The sequence below is a fragment of the Sus scrofa genome, chromosome 13 (assembly GCF_054392235.1).
Source record: "Sus scrofa isolate SSC_HxYL_T2T_F1_AM1 chromosome 13, Sscrofa_HxYL_maternal_Yorkshire_Landrace_v2.0, whole genome shotgun sequence".
NCBI lineage: Eukaryota > Metazoa > Chordata > Mammalia > Artiodactyla > Suidae > Sus > Sus scrofa.
The window spans coordinates 17,810,737-17,830,370 of NC_139395.1; the positions used below are offsets into that span (position 1 = coordinate 17,810,737).

The 19,634-nt window shown below is 38.7% G+C and overlaps 1 protein-coding gene across 18 annotated transcripts in view; it reads right to left on the minus strand.

Annotated features, from left to right (window-relative positions):
- Positions 1–19,634, minus strand: part of ANKRD28 (ankyrin repeat domain 28) — a 216,253-nt gene that overhangs the window by 133,538 nt on the left and 63,081 nt on the right. For 7 of the 18 annotated variants that reach the window (XM_021068209.2, XM_084986547.1, XM_084986540.1 and 4 more), the window contains exon 2: positions 171–254. In XM_021068209.2, the coding sequence (XP_020923868.1) occupies positions 171–184 (14 nt within the window). In that variant the 5' untranslated portion in view covers positions 185–254. 18 annotated transcript variants of the gene reach the window in all.

Genomic DNA, 19,634 nt, shown 5'->3' on the forward strand with positions numbered 1-19,634 from the left:
ATTACCCTGAATATTTATGTTCAGTCCCTTCTTTTTTGCTTCAAGTCACTTCTACCCTTGTTTAAAACAGCCATTATAGAACTGTTATGTCTTTTAACAAAAATCATAACTCTAGGAAAGAGCTTTTTTTAAAGTAGATTTCAAGGCTGGTATCAGTGAAATTGTTTTACCTGAAAGTTAACATCTTCTTTCTTAAATATTAGTGCTCGAACTTCATCAGGATCTCCATTAAATATAGCTTGCACCAGTGATGGCTAAAATACAAGAGAGTAATAAAAACATTAATCACACCACAAGAAAAAACTAAATTTTTTCTTCTGTATCATAATAATGATCACTTGGCTTTTGACATGAATCTAGTTTCATGAAGTCAAACTGCATGAAAGCATAGGATTCTTCCTTGGAAATAAAAGAAGGCCTAATTAAAAAAAAATCAATTCAACATGACCAAAATTAGGTAGTATAATAAGTATAATCAGATTTTATTTTACGAGTGCAGGCCTTTTACTTATGTATCTGACAAAAAGGATGTCTCTTTCAAATACAAGTGAGACATCTCAATATCTACTTGTGGGACACAACTTGTCAGACATGCAGTTATCAGTCCATGTGGAAGCCCAAGAAAGAAGGCCTCCTTGCAAAGTTCTGTTTAGGGCACCAAAGTAATTTGCATGGTTAGCATTACATGCATAAAGATAAAAATCCAAAGAAAGAAAACCTGGTAGTTGATGAAAATCAACACTATTCAAAGACCAAAAATTACTGTATACCTGAATAACACGAAGAGGCAGACAAGTGCCTGTCTAAACACAAAAATTTCTTCATCAATGACATAGCCTCTCTAATAAGGTATGTTATTATACCAATTAAACAACAGTATTCAAATTAAGGTTAAAGATGAGGTCTGATTCCTTTTCCTATTACAGCTGTGCATATAAGTACATAAAATCCGTTACTTTCTAAAAGGCTGTGCCTCAGTATTGCTGGCAGTAGTCAACCTTTCCTATAACATACATTTCCTCATTCTTGTTACATCAGTTTTTAAAACCACAAAGTGAAAACAGAAACATGGTTGCTATAACTACTATTCTCAAATTATTTTTAAAAGTCTTTTTAAGAGATTAAGAGACAAAGTCTGAAGTGATATCTAAACATCTCAAAAAGTGAAAATCAGAAATGTGTGCATTTATACACACGTAATATTGCATCATATTCACACACTTATATGGCTTTCATTTGGATTCTTTATGAAACTAGAGGAAATGTTCATTCTTAAAAAGTAAAATTTACCCTACTAGTTCAGTAGAATACAGTAAATACATAAACTCTCGTATCTTACCAATACATTTCCTGAAGGTGAAGAATGTAGGGATTTATTTTCCTGTGGCAATTTAGAAATGAATGCAGGAGGCTCATCTTCTACCTCCTCCAAAACAACAATACACACTCGACTCATTCGCTCTTTTAAAAAACTGAATTCTAAGCTATGTGATAAAAGTCACAGTTGGAAGAGCACAAGTAGTTTTTCCTCCTCCTCTTCTGTACAACACTCTGAATCATTCTCTGAACAGCGAAGCTGGTTTTTTAAAGTTAATAAGTACCATCGGAAAAAGTGAAGTTTAAAATTATACCTACATAACTTTTAACTTCCTAAAAACAACAAAATTCTATTTTTTTTTGGTTGGGTTGCTATAATACTTAAAAGAAATTTCACATCAACATGTCAACAACTAAAGCAGTGCAGTACAAGCTCATTTAAAAATATTTCCCCCTACCAAAATAGTCATTTTCTGTTTCACAGAAATTGACTTGATCATTGGATAACAATGCCACACACTGCAGAGTAAGATGAGAAACAACTGCTGTGGCAGAGATGATCACTCTTGCCTGCAAGGTCATATAGTTACCAGTAGCTGCCTTGCTTATAATCGAAAATAAAAAATAAAATCTCACTATTCTGTTTCCACTTCTAATTTATCTTCATTTCTTCAGTTTCAATGGTTTGATGCAGATACTATCCAGAAAAAAATACATCCAAGAGCTCAACACAAATTCTTAAAATGTTGCTCAGAGGTTGACAATTCTTACTGTGTTTGAGAAAGAAAAAAGACAACAGTCTGCATTAATAGCAAAGCTGCAGTACATTTACATGCGATGAGTCAGACCACAAGAGACAATAGGACTCTTGGTGCTGGAATACGGCTTGATTAATCCAGATATCCCATGTAAGAGAAGAAACACAGTTAGCTTTATTCCCATGGACAGTACAAGCGAGGCGCAGCGTTCATTCCTCCTCCATCAGGCAGTTGTCTGTGGTGCTCCAGTAAAAGGGCACAGGCACCCAGCAAAAACCGTGTTAGCGGAGAATCCTAATGGAACAGGCAGGCTGCGAAGGAATTAGAAGGCATTTGAGCTCAAATTACTGCTTCAGGCTTTTCATTAAAGAAAAGGGGAGGGGGGGACCCCAGTAGTTTATCACTCCAGTGTTTTCTTTGATCTCCACATGAATACAGCTTCCATTAAATAGTCTTCATTCAGAGAAAAAAACAGCAGACTGTGCATCTTCTTTGAGCCAACTACTTTATTCAGTCATCTGCCTCTGTGCCAATATAGTTTCCTTCCACCGTGAAAACCGCTACAGTTATCCTTTTCAGTCAGTTTTAGATGCTTTCCTGTTCCTCAGATGATCTTGCAAAACGCCACAGACACCACCAAATGAGTAGATCCTTGAAAAATCGAGGAGCCCAGGATCGGCCCCACAGAAGCATTCCAACTGAGCAACAGTCTGAAGAGCAAAGACTGCAGAACTGCAGGATGAAATGCCTAGTAATGCTCACATGTTACACTTACCAGAGAGCTGAGCTACTGCTCGGGATGTAACTTCCTCTAGCAGGAGAAAAAAATAGTGCATTTGGACAGCCTTCACAATTAGAAGGTTCATGCCAGTTCTGTGACTAATCCAGATCAAACTAAAAAAATTCTATAACTGAAAAATGAGTGCGCTTTTAACATTTTCCACTAAAAGCCACAAGGAAATCTGGTGTACTGCCTCTGCTGACTAACACTGGTTTCAGCAAGTAAACAATTCCAAACAGCTTAACTGCTTTCGTATGTTACAATACAGCAAATGTTTAACCCTAAAGTGACAGTTTCAGTAAGAACATCTGCAGTAAACCCATGAAAGAGAACCAGAGATGAAGAAGTAGTTCATGAGAATATAAACACCATGAACCTAAGGTTTTCTTTTTATTATTTTACCAAGATCATTTTTTAACCTACTAGATGAATGCTGTTTTCAAGAATGCAAAGAAGTTTAAACAAAAGAAATTTAAGGTCTACTAACAACTTCTAAGTTGTTGAATTTAATAAATCAAGTCATACTTTCAGAGAAAAAAAATTTCATATTTCAGAAATCCTAATTCTAAAATTCTATCGATCATTCGAATTTCACAATGAAATGAAATAATTCTATCCTCCTATCTGGATATGGAATAAAGCCTTAAAATCTGTTAAACAGCTTCATAAAACTATTGTTTCAAGCCCTTGGTAGTAAATTATCTGTAATTCGAAAAGGCACAGGGTAACGCAAAGCAAACAAATTGTCTCCCTCTGTATAAAATTATCCCAAAGCTACAAATAAGTATCAAAAACAACTAATTTATTGTTGGCTTTCTGTTTCTCTCTTTACTCTCCCTTTCTCTGTTTACTTTTAAGGATGGGGATATTCCCCAACCAAAAAATTAAAAAGAAAATACCATGGCTGCTCTTCAATCTCTGTTCTTCTATCAACCAGCATTTTAATTAATAAACCTAAGTCTTGAACTTAGGTTTGTGATGTGCTAAGTGTTATATGTTCTCATTTAATATTCACAATGATCTTGCTACATTCCCATCGTATAGAGGATAAAACTGACTTAGAAATTAAGTATTATATCCAAACTCAGGCAAATTAGTAAAGTTGTGCCTAATTACAAACACATGCTCTTTCTAGTCTATTTTGTTTCCATTGACTGTATGCACACACTCTCCCAAGATCTTTACAACCTTTAATACTAGACTGTAAAAATAATCTTAAAAGACAAGTTACCTATAATGATTGTGAAAAGTTTAGGTAACAAGGAACAAACTATTTACTGTGGTAACATTCCCAAACAAGTTATTTTTAAATAGGTATTTTAGGGCTAATGTTACCTCACATGTTTAAGTCAGTTTACTTATCAAAGCATAAGAAGAAGAAGAAAAAAAAAAAAACCTAGCATGATGCAAATAACATAAGAATGCCAGAGTTTAAGAACACAAACTATTAACTATCAATTTATGAAAAAACCTGTCACCCTAACATAACTGCACCAACATATTAAAATATGCCAACGACTCACATAGTTATTTTAAAATACATAAATGGTTTTAAGCCAAATTGAAGACTATTTTGACACACAAAAATGATGTTAACTATCACCACATGGTCAAATAAAAAATATCACCTTGATATCTGAAGCACCTGCAAATGAAACCACTATAGTAACAATATCCTATGTCCTACTGTTAAGGTTCCCCTCCCCCCACAAAAGCCCTCAAAAATCTCTTTTTATATAGACAATTTTAACTTGCTCCAAAGTATCCAGTGTATTAAGTTCACCAACTTAAGAGTTAAGCAGGTACATCTTGTTTTCTTATCCTAGGTCAACTTCCATACTTAGGTTTTTCCCAATAAGAAAGCAAGCTCCTTGAAGGCAGGGGCTGTGTTATACACATTTTGTTTCCTTTCAATTTCTTCCACCTATATAAATAATTTCATCAAAATAAATTCTGTCACAATACTGTACTAGAGTGGCAAATTTTTAACAGACAATGGGGAGAAGAGTCACGTATTTTTATCATGTGAACACGAGAGACAGGAAGGGGCAGCAGAATGAGTAGAGCAGCTTACATGCAGACGTTGACGGCACACAGAACCAGGGTACTGAATGGCAGCTCCAACTCCAGGCTTAGGAAACAGCCTACCTGGAGTTCAAATTGATTCCATTATTTATTAGCTGTGTCCTTAGGCAAGCTACTTAAATTCCCTGAGTGCACACTTCTTAGATTTCTAAGAATAATAATCTACAGAGATTTTTACCTAGGAGAAATACTGTAACAGTGCAACGAATGAGAAGACAGGCTTTGTTGCCAAACTAATCTAACTGAGCTGCCCACTAACAAACCTAACTGTTTGACCCTGAGCAAGTTACTTAATCTTCCTGTGAATCATTTCAACATCTATTAAAAGACTGAACAGAATCTACTTTATGAATGTTATTATTCATAGTGAAGTTTAAAATAAAGACAATATTATCATGGATATTTAGGGTAGTTGAAAGATATCTTTGTGAAGCCAGAAAGTGAAAAAAAGAGCTACTGACAACCTTCCCCTACTGGAGGGATTCAGGCTGGCATCTGGAGATTTCCCCCATTCAGTTACTAAGTGTCCCACCTCTAAAGAGACTGGCAGAAGCTTGGCTTTATACTCCAGTAACCAGACTAGTGCTTACTAAGTGTCACAGGAAGGGAGCAGTAAAACTTAGGCAAGAAGTAGGACTATAGGTTTGTGCACTCCTCCACATTCATTGTATTTTACAGTCTAGGCAAAGGAAAAGGGTAAAAAATACTGGCCCATGACTATTATATTATAAAAATACTGAAATATAAGTTAAGAGCACCATATGGCACTGTTTTATATTTCCTACTTAATGAGATAGGCCCCTAATCTCAAGGAACTCACATCTCAAAGGAAAAGGAGGCAGGTAACTAAGTATTTAAGAAACTAGTAATGGAGAAAAAACTTCTGACAAATATTGTGCAAATTTGAGTTCAACATTGCTTTTTGTTGTTTTCTTTTTTCACTGTAACAACAGTAAGAGGATGTGTTTTTTTCTTAAGGCATTTACTTTTTGGGCCAAATTAGATTAACTTTTTAATAGGCCAACAATTTCAACCCTGACAACTTCAAAATCCTTCCACATTCTTTATGCTAAACTGGATCCTATCAAAAGCTTACTCCTACTCTTCACAAAATCACTTAATGGAAAAGCTGGTTTAAAAACTTCATCTTACTGATAAAAAAATTTAACATCTTGAAAGATTATTTTTAGGTTCCCAATTTTGTTACGATTTTTTTTTTCTTGACACAAATGATTTTTCCTTTCTGCACAGAAAATCAACTCAAACCTCATCTTATCTCTTACAAATCCGTGAACTCCAGGATGATTATTACAGAATAAAATATTTTACTTAGGGTATGCTAATTGGCTACTCTGTGCCAAACTACTCTGAGTATTAAAAGATAAAAAGCCTGTGGTAAAAGATGGCAAGGAAGTGAGTTCAAATCATGTTTCAGAAACATTTCTCACAGTTCAAGTTTCCTGAAAAATTCTCGAGCTACATGCCTCATCAGTTTAGATACTTCAGAAAAAGTCTTATAAACTGATTTACAAGCAAATGGGACAGAGGGAAGGGGAAGGGAATCAAGAATATCTGCTCTCTAGACTACTGGTCAGATTTCCTTGTGATGAGTACAGCCACTGCAAAAATGTCACTACGTATTTTTAAAATGGTGAGTTCAAAATCCCTGTAAAAGATCAGATTTAATTTTCTACATGTAATGTACTTATCAACTAGGCCATTTTTTTCTTTTCTTTTCTTTTCTTTTTTTGCCACACCCACGGCATGCGGAAGTTCCCAGGCCAGGGATCAAACCGTGCAGCAGTCGCAGCAGTCGCAACCCACACCACAGCTGCAGCAACACAGGATCCTGGATCCTTACCCCACTGCATCACAGGGGAACTTACAATTTTTTCATTTTTTAAATGTTTACTCAATCATACCTCCAAAATGACAACCAATGTTATCTGAAGATCTCAGGTGGCTTCACCCTACCATTTGTTATGATAATAAATAACAAATTGTTAACCTTTTAATATTAATTACTATATACTACATAATGTTAAATATGTTAACATATTAATCTGATGTGTTCTTTGCAAAGACCTATATTCTACATCCACTCTTGCCATTTTCCATTCAACTAGAACATTTAAGTTTTTAGGTTAAGTACAGAGTCCCATAGGATGAATACTACACTTCCCTGCCTCCCTTCCCTTCGAGGAGACACAGGACAAAATTCAGTTGTACGACTTCCAGAAAACTTTCTAAAAGGACAAGTGGCACATCCATTCTGCATCCTGGAATAACGGATGACTGGCCACCATCTTAAACCAAATAAGGGCCAGAGTCCAGGGTAGTAGAAGAGCAGGCTAAAGGGGATCTGGGTCCTTGAGGACCTGTGGGTCAGAACTGCCATAAAAGACCTGGAGTGCCTCGTTTCTGACTTTTATGTTAAAGAGAAATAAGTAGTTCTAACTCGTTTACATCACTGTGATTTTTAGTCTCTTTTCACATGGAGCCAAACCTAACTCTAAGGAAGAAACTTGTAATCATCTATCAGTGGGTATACACCTTTTCTTCTATTATCCATACACTAATGCAGTATAAATTTTCAATAAATGAAATGAATTATAAACACCAGCCACAACGAATAGTAACAGAGACAATAACTGACCAGAAAACAGCTTGAAGAACAATCCACTATATTATCCTGGGTAAGCAAAGGAAAATCAGCAGAAGGAAAGGGAATATCTATCACACATATTCTCACTGAATCTTCAATCACCACTGGTGGGTACTAGTGTACAATTTATACATGGGAAATGAAGGCTCAGTAACATCCAGTCAGTCAATGACTCATGCATCCATTCATCTGTATTTATTCACCATCTACTATGTGCCAGGCTTTCTGCTAGGCTGGGAACACGAAATTATGAATAAGCAGCCAATCCAAAAAAATTGGAAGGGAAGGAACTAAGAAAGGTCCATGTGGCTGGAAAAAGCAATCATGAGGGACAATGGCACATAGAGCTGGAGAAAGAATGGACTCCACAGGGCTTTGAAAGCCAAGTTACAAAGACTGTATTTTTGATTAAGTGCTTGAAAAGTCATTAAGGAGTTCCCGTCGTGGCGCAGTGGTTAACGAATCCGACTAGGAACCATGAAGTTGCGGGTTCGGTCCCTGCCCTTGCTCAGTGGGTTAAGGATCCCGCGTTGCCGTGAGCTGCGGTGTAGGTAGCAGACGCGGCTCGGATCCCGTGTTGCTGTGGCTCTGGTGTAGGCCGGCAGCTACAGCTCCGATTAGACCCCTAGCCTGGGAACCTCCATATGCCGCGGGAGTGGCCCAAGAAATAGCTAAAAAAAGGAAAACAAGTTTTAATGACTTTTCTTTTTTTTCTTTTTGCCATTTCTTGGGCCGCTCCTGCGGCATATGGAGGTTCCCATGCTAGGGGTCTAATCGGAGCTGTAGCCACTGGCCTACACCAGAGCCACAGCAACATGGGATCTAAGCCGCATCTGCGACCTACACCACAGCTCACGGCAACGCCGGATCCTTAACCCACTGAGCAAGGGCAGGGATCGAACCCGCAACCCCATGGCTCCTAGTCGGATTCATTAACCACTGAGCCACAACAGGAACTCCAAAACTGATTCATTAACCACTGAGCCACAACGGGAACTCCAAAACTTTTTTTTTTTTTAAGAGCTGCACTTGAGGCATATGGAGCTTCCCAGGCTAGCGGTCAAATCAGAGCTACAGCTGCCAGCCTATACCACAGCCACAGATCCGAGCCATGTCTGCCACCTACACCAAAGTTCACTGCAACACCAGATCCCTAACCCACTGAGCAAGGCCAGGAATCAAACCCACAACCTCATGGTTCCTAGTTGGATCTGTTTCCGCTGCACCAAAATGGGAACTCCAGAAGTCATTAAAACTTTTAAAGCAACACAGTCATCATGATTTACTTTAACACATCAAGCTTATGTGACTTCAGTGTAGAGAATGGATTGAAGTGAAGAATGGAAGTCAAAGGACTACAAGGAGACCACTGCAGTAATCCAAAAGAATGAGTAATCTAAGCTAGGATGCTGAGCATGTAAATGAAAAGAGATATACTTTAGAAATAGGATTTATAGGGCATCCTAACAAATTGGATGTAGAAGTGAGGGAGAAGGTGGTAATCTCAACTACCAGGCTTCTGTCTTAGGAAACTAATACTACTAGAGTTCAAGCAATTTGGGCCTTCTTCAGTTCCAAATTTATAAAATGGGGAATATGATTTGTTATGTCACATCTAAGTTTCCTTCAAGCTTTAAGTCAGTTTTAAATTAAAATCCAAAATCTGTATCTTAGCACGTACCCTCACGATTTGAAAATTAAGTATTAACAATCCCAAAACTGCCCAATTCTAAGTAAAGTATTAAAAAGTTTCTAAAGAATTTGAAAAAACTCCTAGGATTTGCTTCAATCCTACTTAAAGTCCAGTACATTGAAATAATATAGGAATTCCACTCTGGCTCAGCGTAACAAACCTGACTAGTATCCATGAAGATGTGGATTTGATCCCTGGCCTTGCTCAGTGAGTTAAGGATCTGGTGTTGCTGCGGCTATGGTGTAGGCCAGGAGCTGCAGCTCTGATTCAACCCATAGCCTGGGAACTTCCATATGCCACGACTGCAGACCTAAAAAGACACATGCGCACACAAAAGAAATAATCTAAAAACCTTTTGGTAAGAATATCCTAGTCTTAAGGCATTCACCAAAATTACAGCAGCAACTGAGTCAACAAATATTTAATATTAATATATTGACTACACTATGCACATTACACCAAATGATTATAAAATGTCATCTATTGTCATCTATCACCTTCACCTTCATGTATGTGATAAGGGTTTAATATCCAAGATATATATGGAACTCATACAACTCAATAGTAAAAAAAACTCCACAAAACCAAATAACCTGATTTTTAACGTGAGCTAAAAAAACCCAAATAGATATTTTTCTAAGGAAGACATACAAATGAGCAATATGTACATGACAACAAAAAAGGTGCTCAACATCACTAATCATTAGGAAAATGCAAAGCAAAACCAAAATGAGATTTCGTTTCACACCTCTTAGGACAACTATATCAAAAAGATGAGACAACAAGTGTTGGTGAGTATGTGGAGAAAAGGAAACCCGTGTACACTGCTGGCTGGATTGTAGATTGGTACAGCTATTACTAGAAAAACAGTATGGAGGAGTTCCCGCCATGGCTCAGTGGTTAACAAATCTGACTAGGAACCATGAGGTTTCGGGTTCGATCCCAAGCCTTGCTCAGTGGGTTAAGGATCTAGCATTGCCGCGAGCTATGGCATAGGCTGCAGACACGGCTTGGATCTGGTGTTGCTGTGGCTGTGGCGTAGACTGGTGGCCACAGCTCTGATTAGACCCCTAGCCTGGGGACCTTCATATGCCACGGGTGTGGCCATAGAAGAGACAAAGACAAAAAAGAAAGAAAAGAAAAGAAAAGAAAAAACAGTACGAGGTTCCTCAAAAAATTAAATATAAAACTACCACAGGATCCTGCAATCTCACTTGTAGGTATATACCAAAGGAAATTAAACCAGTATCTCAAAGAGATGTGTATGTACTCCTGTGATCACTGCATTATTCGCAAAGCCGAGATATAGAAACAACCTAAGTGTCCACTGATGGACGAATGGAATATTACTCAGCCATTAAAATGAAGGAAATTGTACAATTTCCAACAACATAGATGAACGCGAAGGATATTACAATAAGTAAAATAACCCAGACACATAAAGCCAAATTCTATATGATTCCATCTGTATGTGGATAATGGCTTTAGCTGATGTTTCCTAAATATTTGTCATGACTTGCTCACTAGTAGAATCTCTTTTTTCTCTTCTCTCAAAGCATACACACACCTCTCTAACTTTATCACAATATTAACCTTGGCTTGAAGGCAGTAACATATTTTCTTATGAAACAAAGTACATGAACTTCATAGGAGCCATTTTCTTTATTATTCAGATGTTCTTTGCATACCACTAGGGCTCCACACAAGGGTTCATATGTTTAAGTTAACAAAAATTGGGTAGCCTTCTGTCAGCACATTGCCTAATTATTTCTTTAGGAACCTTCATCTTACTACTGAAGAAAATGGAACTGATCAAATAGTTTTTATAATGGTTTTCAGTTCTAATAGTTTATGAGTTTATGTCCCTGATAAGAGTAGGCTAATTCATGAAAAGGAAGTACCATAAGTGGTGACAGTGATCATAGATTTGGGTTTTTTTAATAAGTTTGACTCTGAGGAAAAAATAAATTAGCATCATTTAACTAAAAAGTAAAGATCAAGATAAACATGGTAAAGGTTAAAGAACTTGGTTTTCATAAAGGAAAGACATGGAGAAAGCACCATCAGCAACGTGGTGGAACAGGAAGCCATGGACAAGCTAACCTACCAATACTACCTGGACCCATTCCCTCTGTGAAACCCAGAAACCAGCCAAGAGGCTTCCACACCCCAGGAGTGTGGAGAGAAAAAAAAAAAAAAAAAAAAAGCCACACTGAAGCATGTAGTAAAATCTGATACAGCCTTTTGCTGTAACCCCTATCCCTGGCACAGCACCATCAATAGGCAAGAAACCCCAGCAATAAACTTCTCTTTGGGGATGGGAGTAAAGGACTAAATTGTATGTCTAACGCTCCAATTTGGGGGGTGCTGCCTGAAGAACTGGCATCTGTCTTGCTAATCTCAGAGTGTTGATGGGACTCCACATTCTCTAGGTGCCTGGCGGCTGCTGACAACAAAGAAGGCAGTTTGGTCTACCACAGACCCATTCGTCATACCCCTTCCCCCAGCTCAGTACAGAATGAGCAGGTGCAAAAAACCCAGATCCCACTTTTCCCCTGGGGAGGGTAAGAGCTGAACCATGCCGCTAATGTTCTAACTTTTCTGGGGAGTACCCAAGGACCCTGCTTCTACCTGACATACTCCTGATGCTTGGAGGCCACTGAGAACAAAGATAGCAGTTTGGATCAGCACACAAGGACTCAACCTCTCACCACCGCCGCCCTCCCCCCCCCCCCACTGGCTCAGCACAGGAAAACCCACGAACCCCAGCTTCTCCCCAGAAACGGAAATATTGGACTATGTGTCCGATGTTCCAACTTTTCCAGGTGCCATCAGAGGGACTGTTTTTCTGTCTTACCTGTCTCAAAGTGCTAACAAGACCTAGCACACAATAGTTGTCTGGGGTTTGCTAAGAATAAAGATGGGGGTTTTGGACTAGTACAAAGGTTTGAAATGGCCCTAGAAACTCTTGCCAGGCTGAGTGGCTGGGATTTTCCCTTGTATGAAGCCAGTCCATGAAGACTAGGTGAGATGTCTGTTTTTTCCAATGTATAGATACCAACACAAGGAGTCAAAGAAAATGAAAAAACTGGGAAACATGATCCAAACAAAAGAACAAGATAAAGCTCCAGTAAGAGATCCAAATGAAAAGGAGATATATGAATTACCTGACAGAGAATTCAAAATAAGAGTTAATAAAAATGTTCACTGAGATCAAGAGAACAATACATGGACAAAGTAAAAGTTTCAACAGACAAAAAAATTTTTAAAGAACCCCCAAAAAATCTTGGAACTGAAGAATATAATAACCAAACTGAAAAATTCAATAGAGGGACTCAACATCAGAGTACTTCAAGCAGAAGAGTCAGTGAGCTCAAAGACAGATTATTTGAAATTATCTAGTCAGAGGAACAAAAAGGAAAAAGGGAGTCCCATCATGGCTCATCAGTAACAAACCCTACTAGCATCCATGAGGATGTGGGTTTGAGTCCTGGCCTCGCTCGGTGGGTTAAGGATCTGGTGTTGCTGTGAGCTGTGGTGTAGGTAGAAGATTCTGCTCAGATACCACGTGGCTGTGGTGCAGGCCAGCACCTGCAGCTCAGATTCAAACCCTAGCCTGGGAATTTCCGTATGCAAAAAGTGTGGCCCTAAAAAGCAAAAAAAAAAAAGGAAAGAATGAAAAGCATGAAGAAAGCTTAAGGGATCTATAGGAAACCACCCTATAGACCAAGATACGCACCATGGGAGTCCCAGTGTAATAGGGTGGCGGGCACACAGCCATTAGCACACAACAGTCAGAGCTCTCACTGTGCCAACAGTCAGCCTCACAGTGGGCGTGAGGCAGAGAGTGAGTGCAGTGAGAAGCAGATCAAGGCCTTTACCCTGGAGTCCTCCAGGCCCTATGGCCTTGCACCAGCATGTGAGCTGGAAGGCCCAGGAACAGGCTGAGGGCTGTGTCCTGCCAAACACTACAGCCCTTGTCTTGGCTGCCCATTGGCAGGGCCCCAGCCCCACTTCTGCAACCTAATGGCTGTGACAGTCTCCTTGGAATACAGTCCTTGGGACCTAGCTGCCATGTACATGGCCTGAGGAGCCTGAGGGCCAGCTGGGTCCTGGGTGCCTTGCTCTCTCAGTGATAATAGCTGGGCAGGGTCTGGGGACCTGGCCTGGAGGGTACCACCTTCTGAGATCTGCCTCTTCAGCTGGGTCTGAGCACTGGTGGGAGGACCAGACTGGCTGCTGGACGAATGCTCCTGGGCAGGGAAACTGGCCCATGCTGAGACTCCCTAGACCTCAAAGGGTAAAAGTTGATGCTTGGGATCTTGGACAAGCAAAATGAGGAGCAATGATGTCACTTTGCTTATGAGAATTATTAAGCATTAAAAGCTGCAAGGAAGCATAGAGATAGAATTTAATGCCTCCCTTCTTTGTGTGTGTGTGTGTGTGTGTGTGTGTGTGTGTGTGTGTGTGTGTGTGTGTGTGTGTGTGTTGTAGACGCACTCAAGGCATACAGACGTTCCTAGGCCAGGTGCCACAGTTTCAACAATGCCTGATCCTTAACCTACTGCACCACATGGAAACGCCCCCCATTTCTTTTTCTCTTTCTTTTTTTGTGGTCATGCCCACAGCAGGTGGAAACACAGGGCACAGGGATTGAACCTGTGCCACATTGGTGACACTAGGAAACTTCCCCTTCCCTTTCTTGTATATTACACCTTTACATAAAAAGTTGCAGAACAGAGAATTAACATTTACTTTGATGGAGGTTTATAGGAACATGGTGATCTGACCCTGACCATGACCATGACCAGACCTACATGGACAGCTGCCAAGAACAAAGGATTCCATATCAAGAAGTTTACAACAACTAACCATACCCCTATTCACCTTTCCTATAAAAGGGCTTAGTTGAAAGACTTTGAGGAGTTTGTATTTTTTAGGGCATGAGCCACCTGTCTCCTTGCACAGACTTGCAATAAACTTTTCTCTGCTCCAAACTCTGATGTTTCGGTATTATTTGGTCTCAATGTGCCTCAGGCACATAGACTTGCAATTGGTAGCACCAGGAAAAGACAGAAGCGCCAGAAAGCTTATGCAAAGAAACAGCCAAAAACTTCCCAAATCTAGGAAAGGAAATAGATATCCAGATCCAGAAAGCCCAAAGGACTCCTCAAAAAATAAAACAAAACAAAACAAAACAAAAAAACCACTTCAAGACACACTAAAACAGAGCAAGAGAAAAGTGACTCGTCACGTACAAGGGAATCCTCCTCCTAAGACTGCACAGGCTAGCTCATTAGAAAGGATGCTGAGCAGCAACATTAACACAGAAGAAAATAAAACCTTCTGGAAATGGTAAACATGTAAACAAATGCAGAACACTATCATACCATAATGGTGGTGTTTAATGCTTATTTCTAGTATAAAAGTTAAAAGTCAAAAACATTAAAAATAAATACAAAATGTGTTAATGGACACAAAATACAAAAATACGTAAATGGTGACATCAATAACACCGGGTAGGTGGCAAGAAATTACAGTTTTTATAGGAGATTAAATTTATCAGCTTAAAATATCTGTCACAGAACTAAAAGACATATATAGAACATTCTGCCCAACACCAACAGAATATACACTCTTTGCAAGCAAAGAACATTCTCCAGGATAGATGACATCTTATGCCACAAAGTAAATTTTAATAAATTTGAGAAGAAACTAATAATCCACAGCAGAAGGAATACTAGAAAATGTGGAAATTAAACACAGTCTTGAACAACCAGTGAGTCAAAGAAGATATCAAAAGGGAAATCAGAAAGTATTTTGAGACAAAAATGAAAACGTAACATACCAAAACTCATCAGATGTAGCAAAAGTACTAAGAGGGAAGTTTATACCAAAAAAATACCAACATGAAGAAGGAAAGATCTCAGAGATTCCACTCTGCCTCAGCAGGTTAAGGACCAGACATTGTCTCTGTGAGGATGCAAGTTTGATTCCTGGCCTTGCTCAATGGGTTAAGGATCCAGCATTGCTGTTAGCTGCAGTGAAAGTCACAGATGCGGCTCAGATCTGGTATCGCCATGGCTGTGGCATAGGCCACAGCTGCGGTTTCGATTCAATCCCAGGTCTGGGAATTTCCATATGCCATGCGTCCATAAAAAGGAGAAGGAGGGAGGAAGAGTTCCTGCTGTGCAAAGTGATTAAGAATCCAATTGTGGGACTGGTTGCTGCAGGGGTGCAGGCTCAATCCCCAGCCTGGTGCAGTGGGTTGAAGGATCTAGTGATGCCACAGTTGTGGCGTAAGTCACATCTGCAGCTCAGATTCAATCCCTGGCCCAGGAACTTCCATATGCTCTGGAGAATGTTTTCATAGGTATGAAGACTAGAAACATTTTCCTAGGATATAATGGCTGTGAGCAAAGGGACAGCTAGCTATACTTGAGAAGTCCTGTGGAGAAGCACGTACTTATGAAAACAGTGAGTTTCAGTGAAGACAGGAAATGGAATGGGCTTTCTGGGAAGAGAGTAGATTCAAGAGTTATAAATGAGAACTTAAGATCTAAGTCAATACTGAAATGACTGTTTTCAGACTTCAGTCTTAAAAAACAAAAAACTGTTTCCTTTGAAAAGTATGAAAGCAAATTTTAACAAACTGAACATAACAATATGGGTAGTTTCTTAGAATATACCCAGTATATCAAAACTAAGGGGGGGGCCCTACCTCATTATAAAATATGTACTACTGTATTTAGACAGTATTTTTTAAGGTTAGACTATTTTCTTCATAAAAAGGTATTTATAATTCAGACTAAAGGCCAGAATGAATTAAAGTTTTTTACATTGTATTACCTGTAAAAATATCCTACTTGATCACCTATTAGTACAATTTGGGGCTGGAATTTATGCTAACCAGCAGCATGTCTGCCATGTAACTTATGTTTACCAGGCCCATGAGAAACACATTCTCTGACATATCATTGCATTATTATTTATGTAATGAATAATCTTTTAGCAACTGTCTCAAAGACAACTTAGGCTGAATACTACAAAGTAGTAGTGTATACGATTCATATTTTAAACAGGCTGAATTTCTGCTTTCCTTTAAAAAAAACTGAGGAAAGGTTATTTGCAATTCATTCTGGTTTCTACAATGGAGTGACACTGAGATAAATATAGTATCAAGTTACTGTACTTTAAAAACCAAAGGAAGAAAAATTTCAATTTAAAAATAAGTTGCTATGGTTACTCAATGTTTACCTTTATAAGCAATAATTACATGAGCCATCCACGGAATTCCCACAAGGGCAGTAAGATCAGTAGCTGAAGTGCACATGAATTATTTCAAACACCAATTGGGACTGCATACGCCAAACTTCCACCTCAAAGTAGCTACCGTTGGGAAATACTAAAGATGATGATTCACATTCTTCTAAACCATAGAAGGGTGGAGACAAAAATACTGAAAGTAACTATTTTCAAATCCAAGTGATGACTCAGATAGTTTACAACATTTTTCATATTCTTTAGTTTCCTCTATTAAAGAGTGCTATCTAAAATTTTATAAAGAAGTTTCTATTGTTGAAAGAAGGAAAGGGTGTTTCTAATGTGTCTCAGTCATGGAATTTTTCTGCATAAATAGATTTTCATGCCCTCGATAAACATGTACAAAGTCATGCTTATAACCTAATGTTATTTCAGAATAAAACAATGTCAATTCCTTTAAAGGTAGTCAATTTTTAACTTTGTAAGTGGAAAGAAGAGGGTCCCTGTCAGAATTGATAACAAGCTCATTCTTAAATAACTGGGTAGTTAAACGTGCTATCAGTTATTGTATGACAGAAATGTTTCTTTGGCCATGCCTCTGGCATACAGAAGTTCCCAGGCCAGGGATCAAACCCACACCACAGTTGCAGCCTGTGCCACAGCTGTGACAATGCTGGATCCTTAACCTGCTGTGCCACAGGGAATGTCCAATGACAGAAATTCTTTAGTCTGTTTTGTTCACAATGAAAACATTCAGTAATATAAGAATATCTATGAAACTTTGACTGCAATATAATTTTAATGTGACCTCACAATTACCAGGTTCATCATTACATCTAAATTGGCCTACCACCAAAAATATCTACTCTTCTGTGCAACAGACTAACAAATATGTTTGTTCTTTAATATTAGGGCTATCCTAAACTAAAATAGTATGTCACATCAAACTGGGTCAAACAATACCTTTACTGTTTTTTTATTGATATCTTATTATCATCATGAACAAAAAGTAGTAAAATAAGGTAGTTCCAAGGTGACTGATCTTTACTCAACACCATCAGGTAGAACACCTGAGCTCTTTCCAGCTCTTCTGTCAGACTCAACATGGACCTTTGCATAATTCCCTTTGTAGTCACTGCAAGGCATCATATCAGACACATACTGCTATCCAAGAGAAGGGGGAGTTTCCTTCTGTGTCTACCTTTTCAGATACAAAGAAGACTTCACAGAAGCTACCTAAACTGACTTCCCCCAAAATATGACCAGACTTGGCCAATCACATGTCCCTTTCTAAACAAATCATGACCAGGCAAAGAAGGATTACTCTGATTAGCTTACACTATTAGGGATTTGTCCAAGTCACATAAGCCAGGGGCAACCAAACAAAACTGGGACATGCAAGGAAGGAAGTGGGTAATGGCCAGTGAGTAGGCAACTAACAGTATATTATTTACTATATAGAAAGATTAAATCTTGGCATTTTATTTCAATAGTTTAATTTTACCACCATTATGAGATACTCTGAGGGCTCTGGAGATTTATTTTTAAAAGGGAGAAAAAACTAATCATCAATAATTTGTTTTGGGAAGGACCAAAGGCAATCATTTCACAAATGCTACTGAGAAAACAGTACACTTTAGAATATGAACCTATATAATTACACTTTAATTTTAACCAATTAAAATCAAAGTTTTATATCAAAAATGTTTCCTATTAATCTCGCTTTTCTCCTTTATGAAAAGTAAATCTAATTACTAGACATAGGGTCAAACCGCATCTAGAGTAATGAAACCGAAACACATTCAAAGATGGCAGCCAGAATGATCGTGGATTTAAAAACCACATCCTAAGTGTCAGTAGAGCTAAAGATGTTTCATCTGAAAAGGAGCCAAGGAGAATATGATAGCTGTAAAACATCTGAAGTGCTATCATTGTGAAGAGATTTCAAATTGCACAGTTCTAGAAGTAAGAACTAGAATCAAGCAGGGAGATAAAATCTAGCTCAATGTAAGATAGTACTTTTTTACCTAGCATTATTTTATCTGAAGATGGAACAGGCTGGCCATTCATACTGGGCAGGGATGAACATCCCAGGTCACCTGAATACCTATGATGGTTCTAGGCACTTAATGGGTACTTAATTTGTGACAACATGCCTGCAAAATAGACCCCATTGCCCAGATAAATTCTGAGGCAGACAAGTTAAAACTCGAAATCGGTTTAATCACGTCAGCTAAGAAGTGGAGAAAACTGGATTCTTATCCAGGCCCATCTGTCTCCAAAGCCTGGCTCTTCCCACACATCACACACCTAAGAGAAGTTACATCAGCACTTGTTAAGGAAGCAAATGGGATTTCTGAGTTGGTGAGAACCGAGTGTCATCTGACTCCAAGCCCCTTTCAAAATTAAGATGTTTTAGAAACGAAAATTATTACTCCCCTCCACTTGTACCAGCACTTCCTAATTTAAGGATGTTTCACATCTGTTCTCATGCTGGTTCTTCACAGCAGTGCTGTCAGGTAAGTAAGCTGGGGAGGCATTCTCTCTTGGCATTCTCCCTCAGAGAGAAAGAGGACGACAAAGATGGATTCCTTGAACTTCCTTCTGACTAACCCCCAAAATATCTCTATTTGCAATTTTTCCCTCTGATCTTTCCTTCATTCAATAGTCATTTACTAAACACTTCTTCAATGCCAGGTACCAGACCTCAATGACTTTGCTGTATGATGGGGTGAACCTGTAGACACAGAGGGAAAAAAAGTACATTTACTCAAAAACATTTCAATCTTTTTTTTTTTTTTTTTTTTTTTTTGGTCTTTTCTAGGGCCACACTACAGCATATGAAGGTTCCCAGACTAGGGGTCGAATTGGAGCTGTAGCCCCTGGCCTACACTAGAGCCACAGCAATGTGGGATCTGAGCCACTTCTGTGACCTACACCACAGCTCACAAAAACACTGGAGCCTTAACTCACTGAGTGAGGCCAGGAATGGAGCCCGCAACCTCATGGTTCCTAGTCGGATTTGTTAACCACTGAGCCACGATGGGAACCCCTATTTCAGTCTTCTTAAGA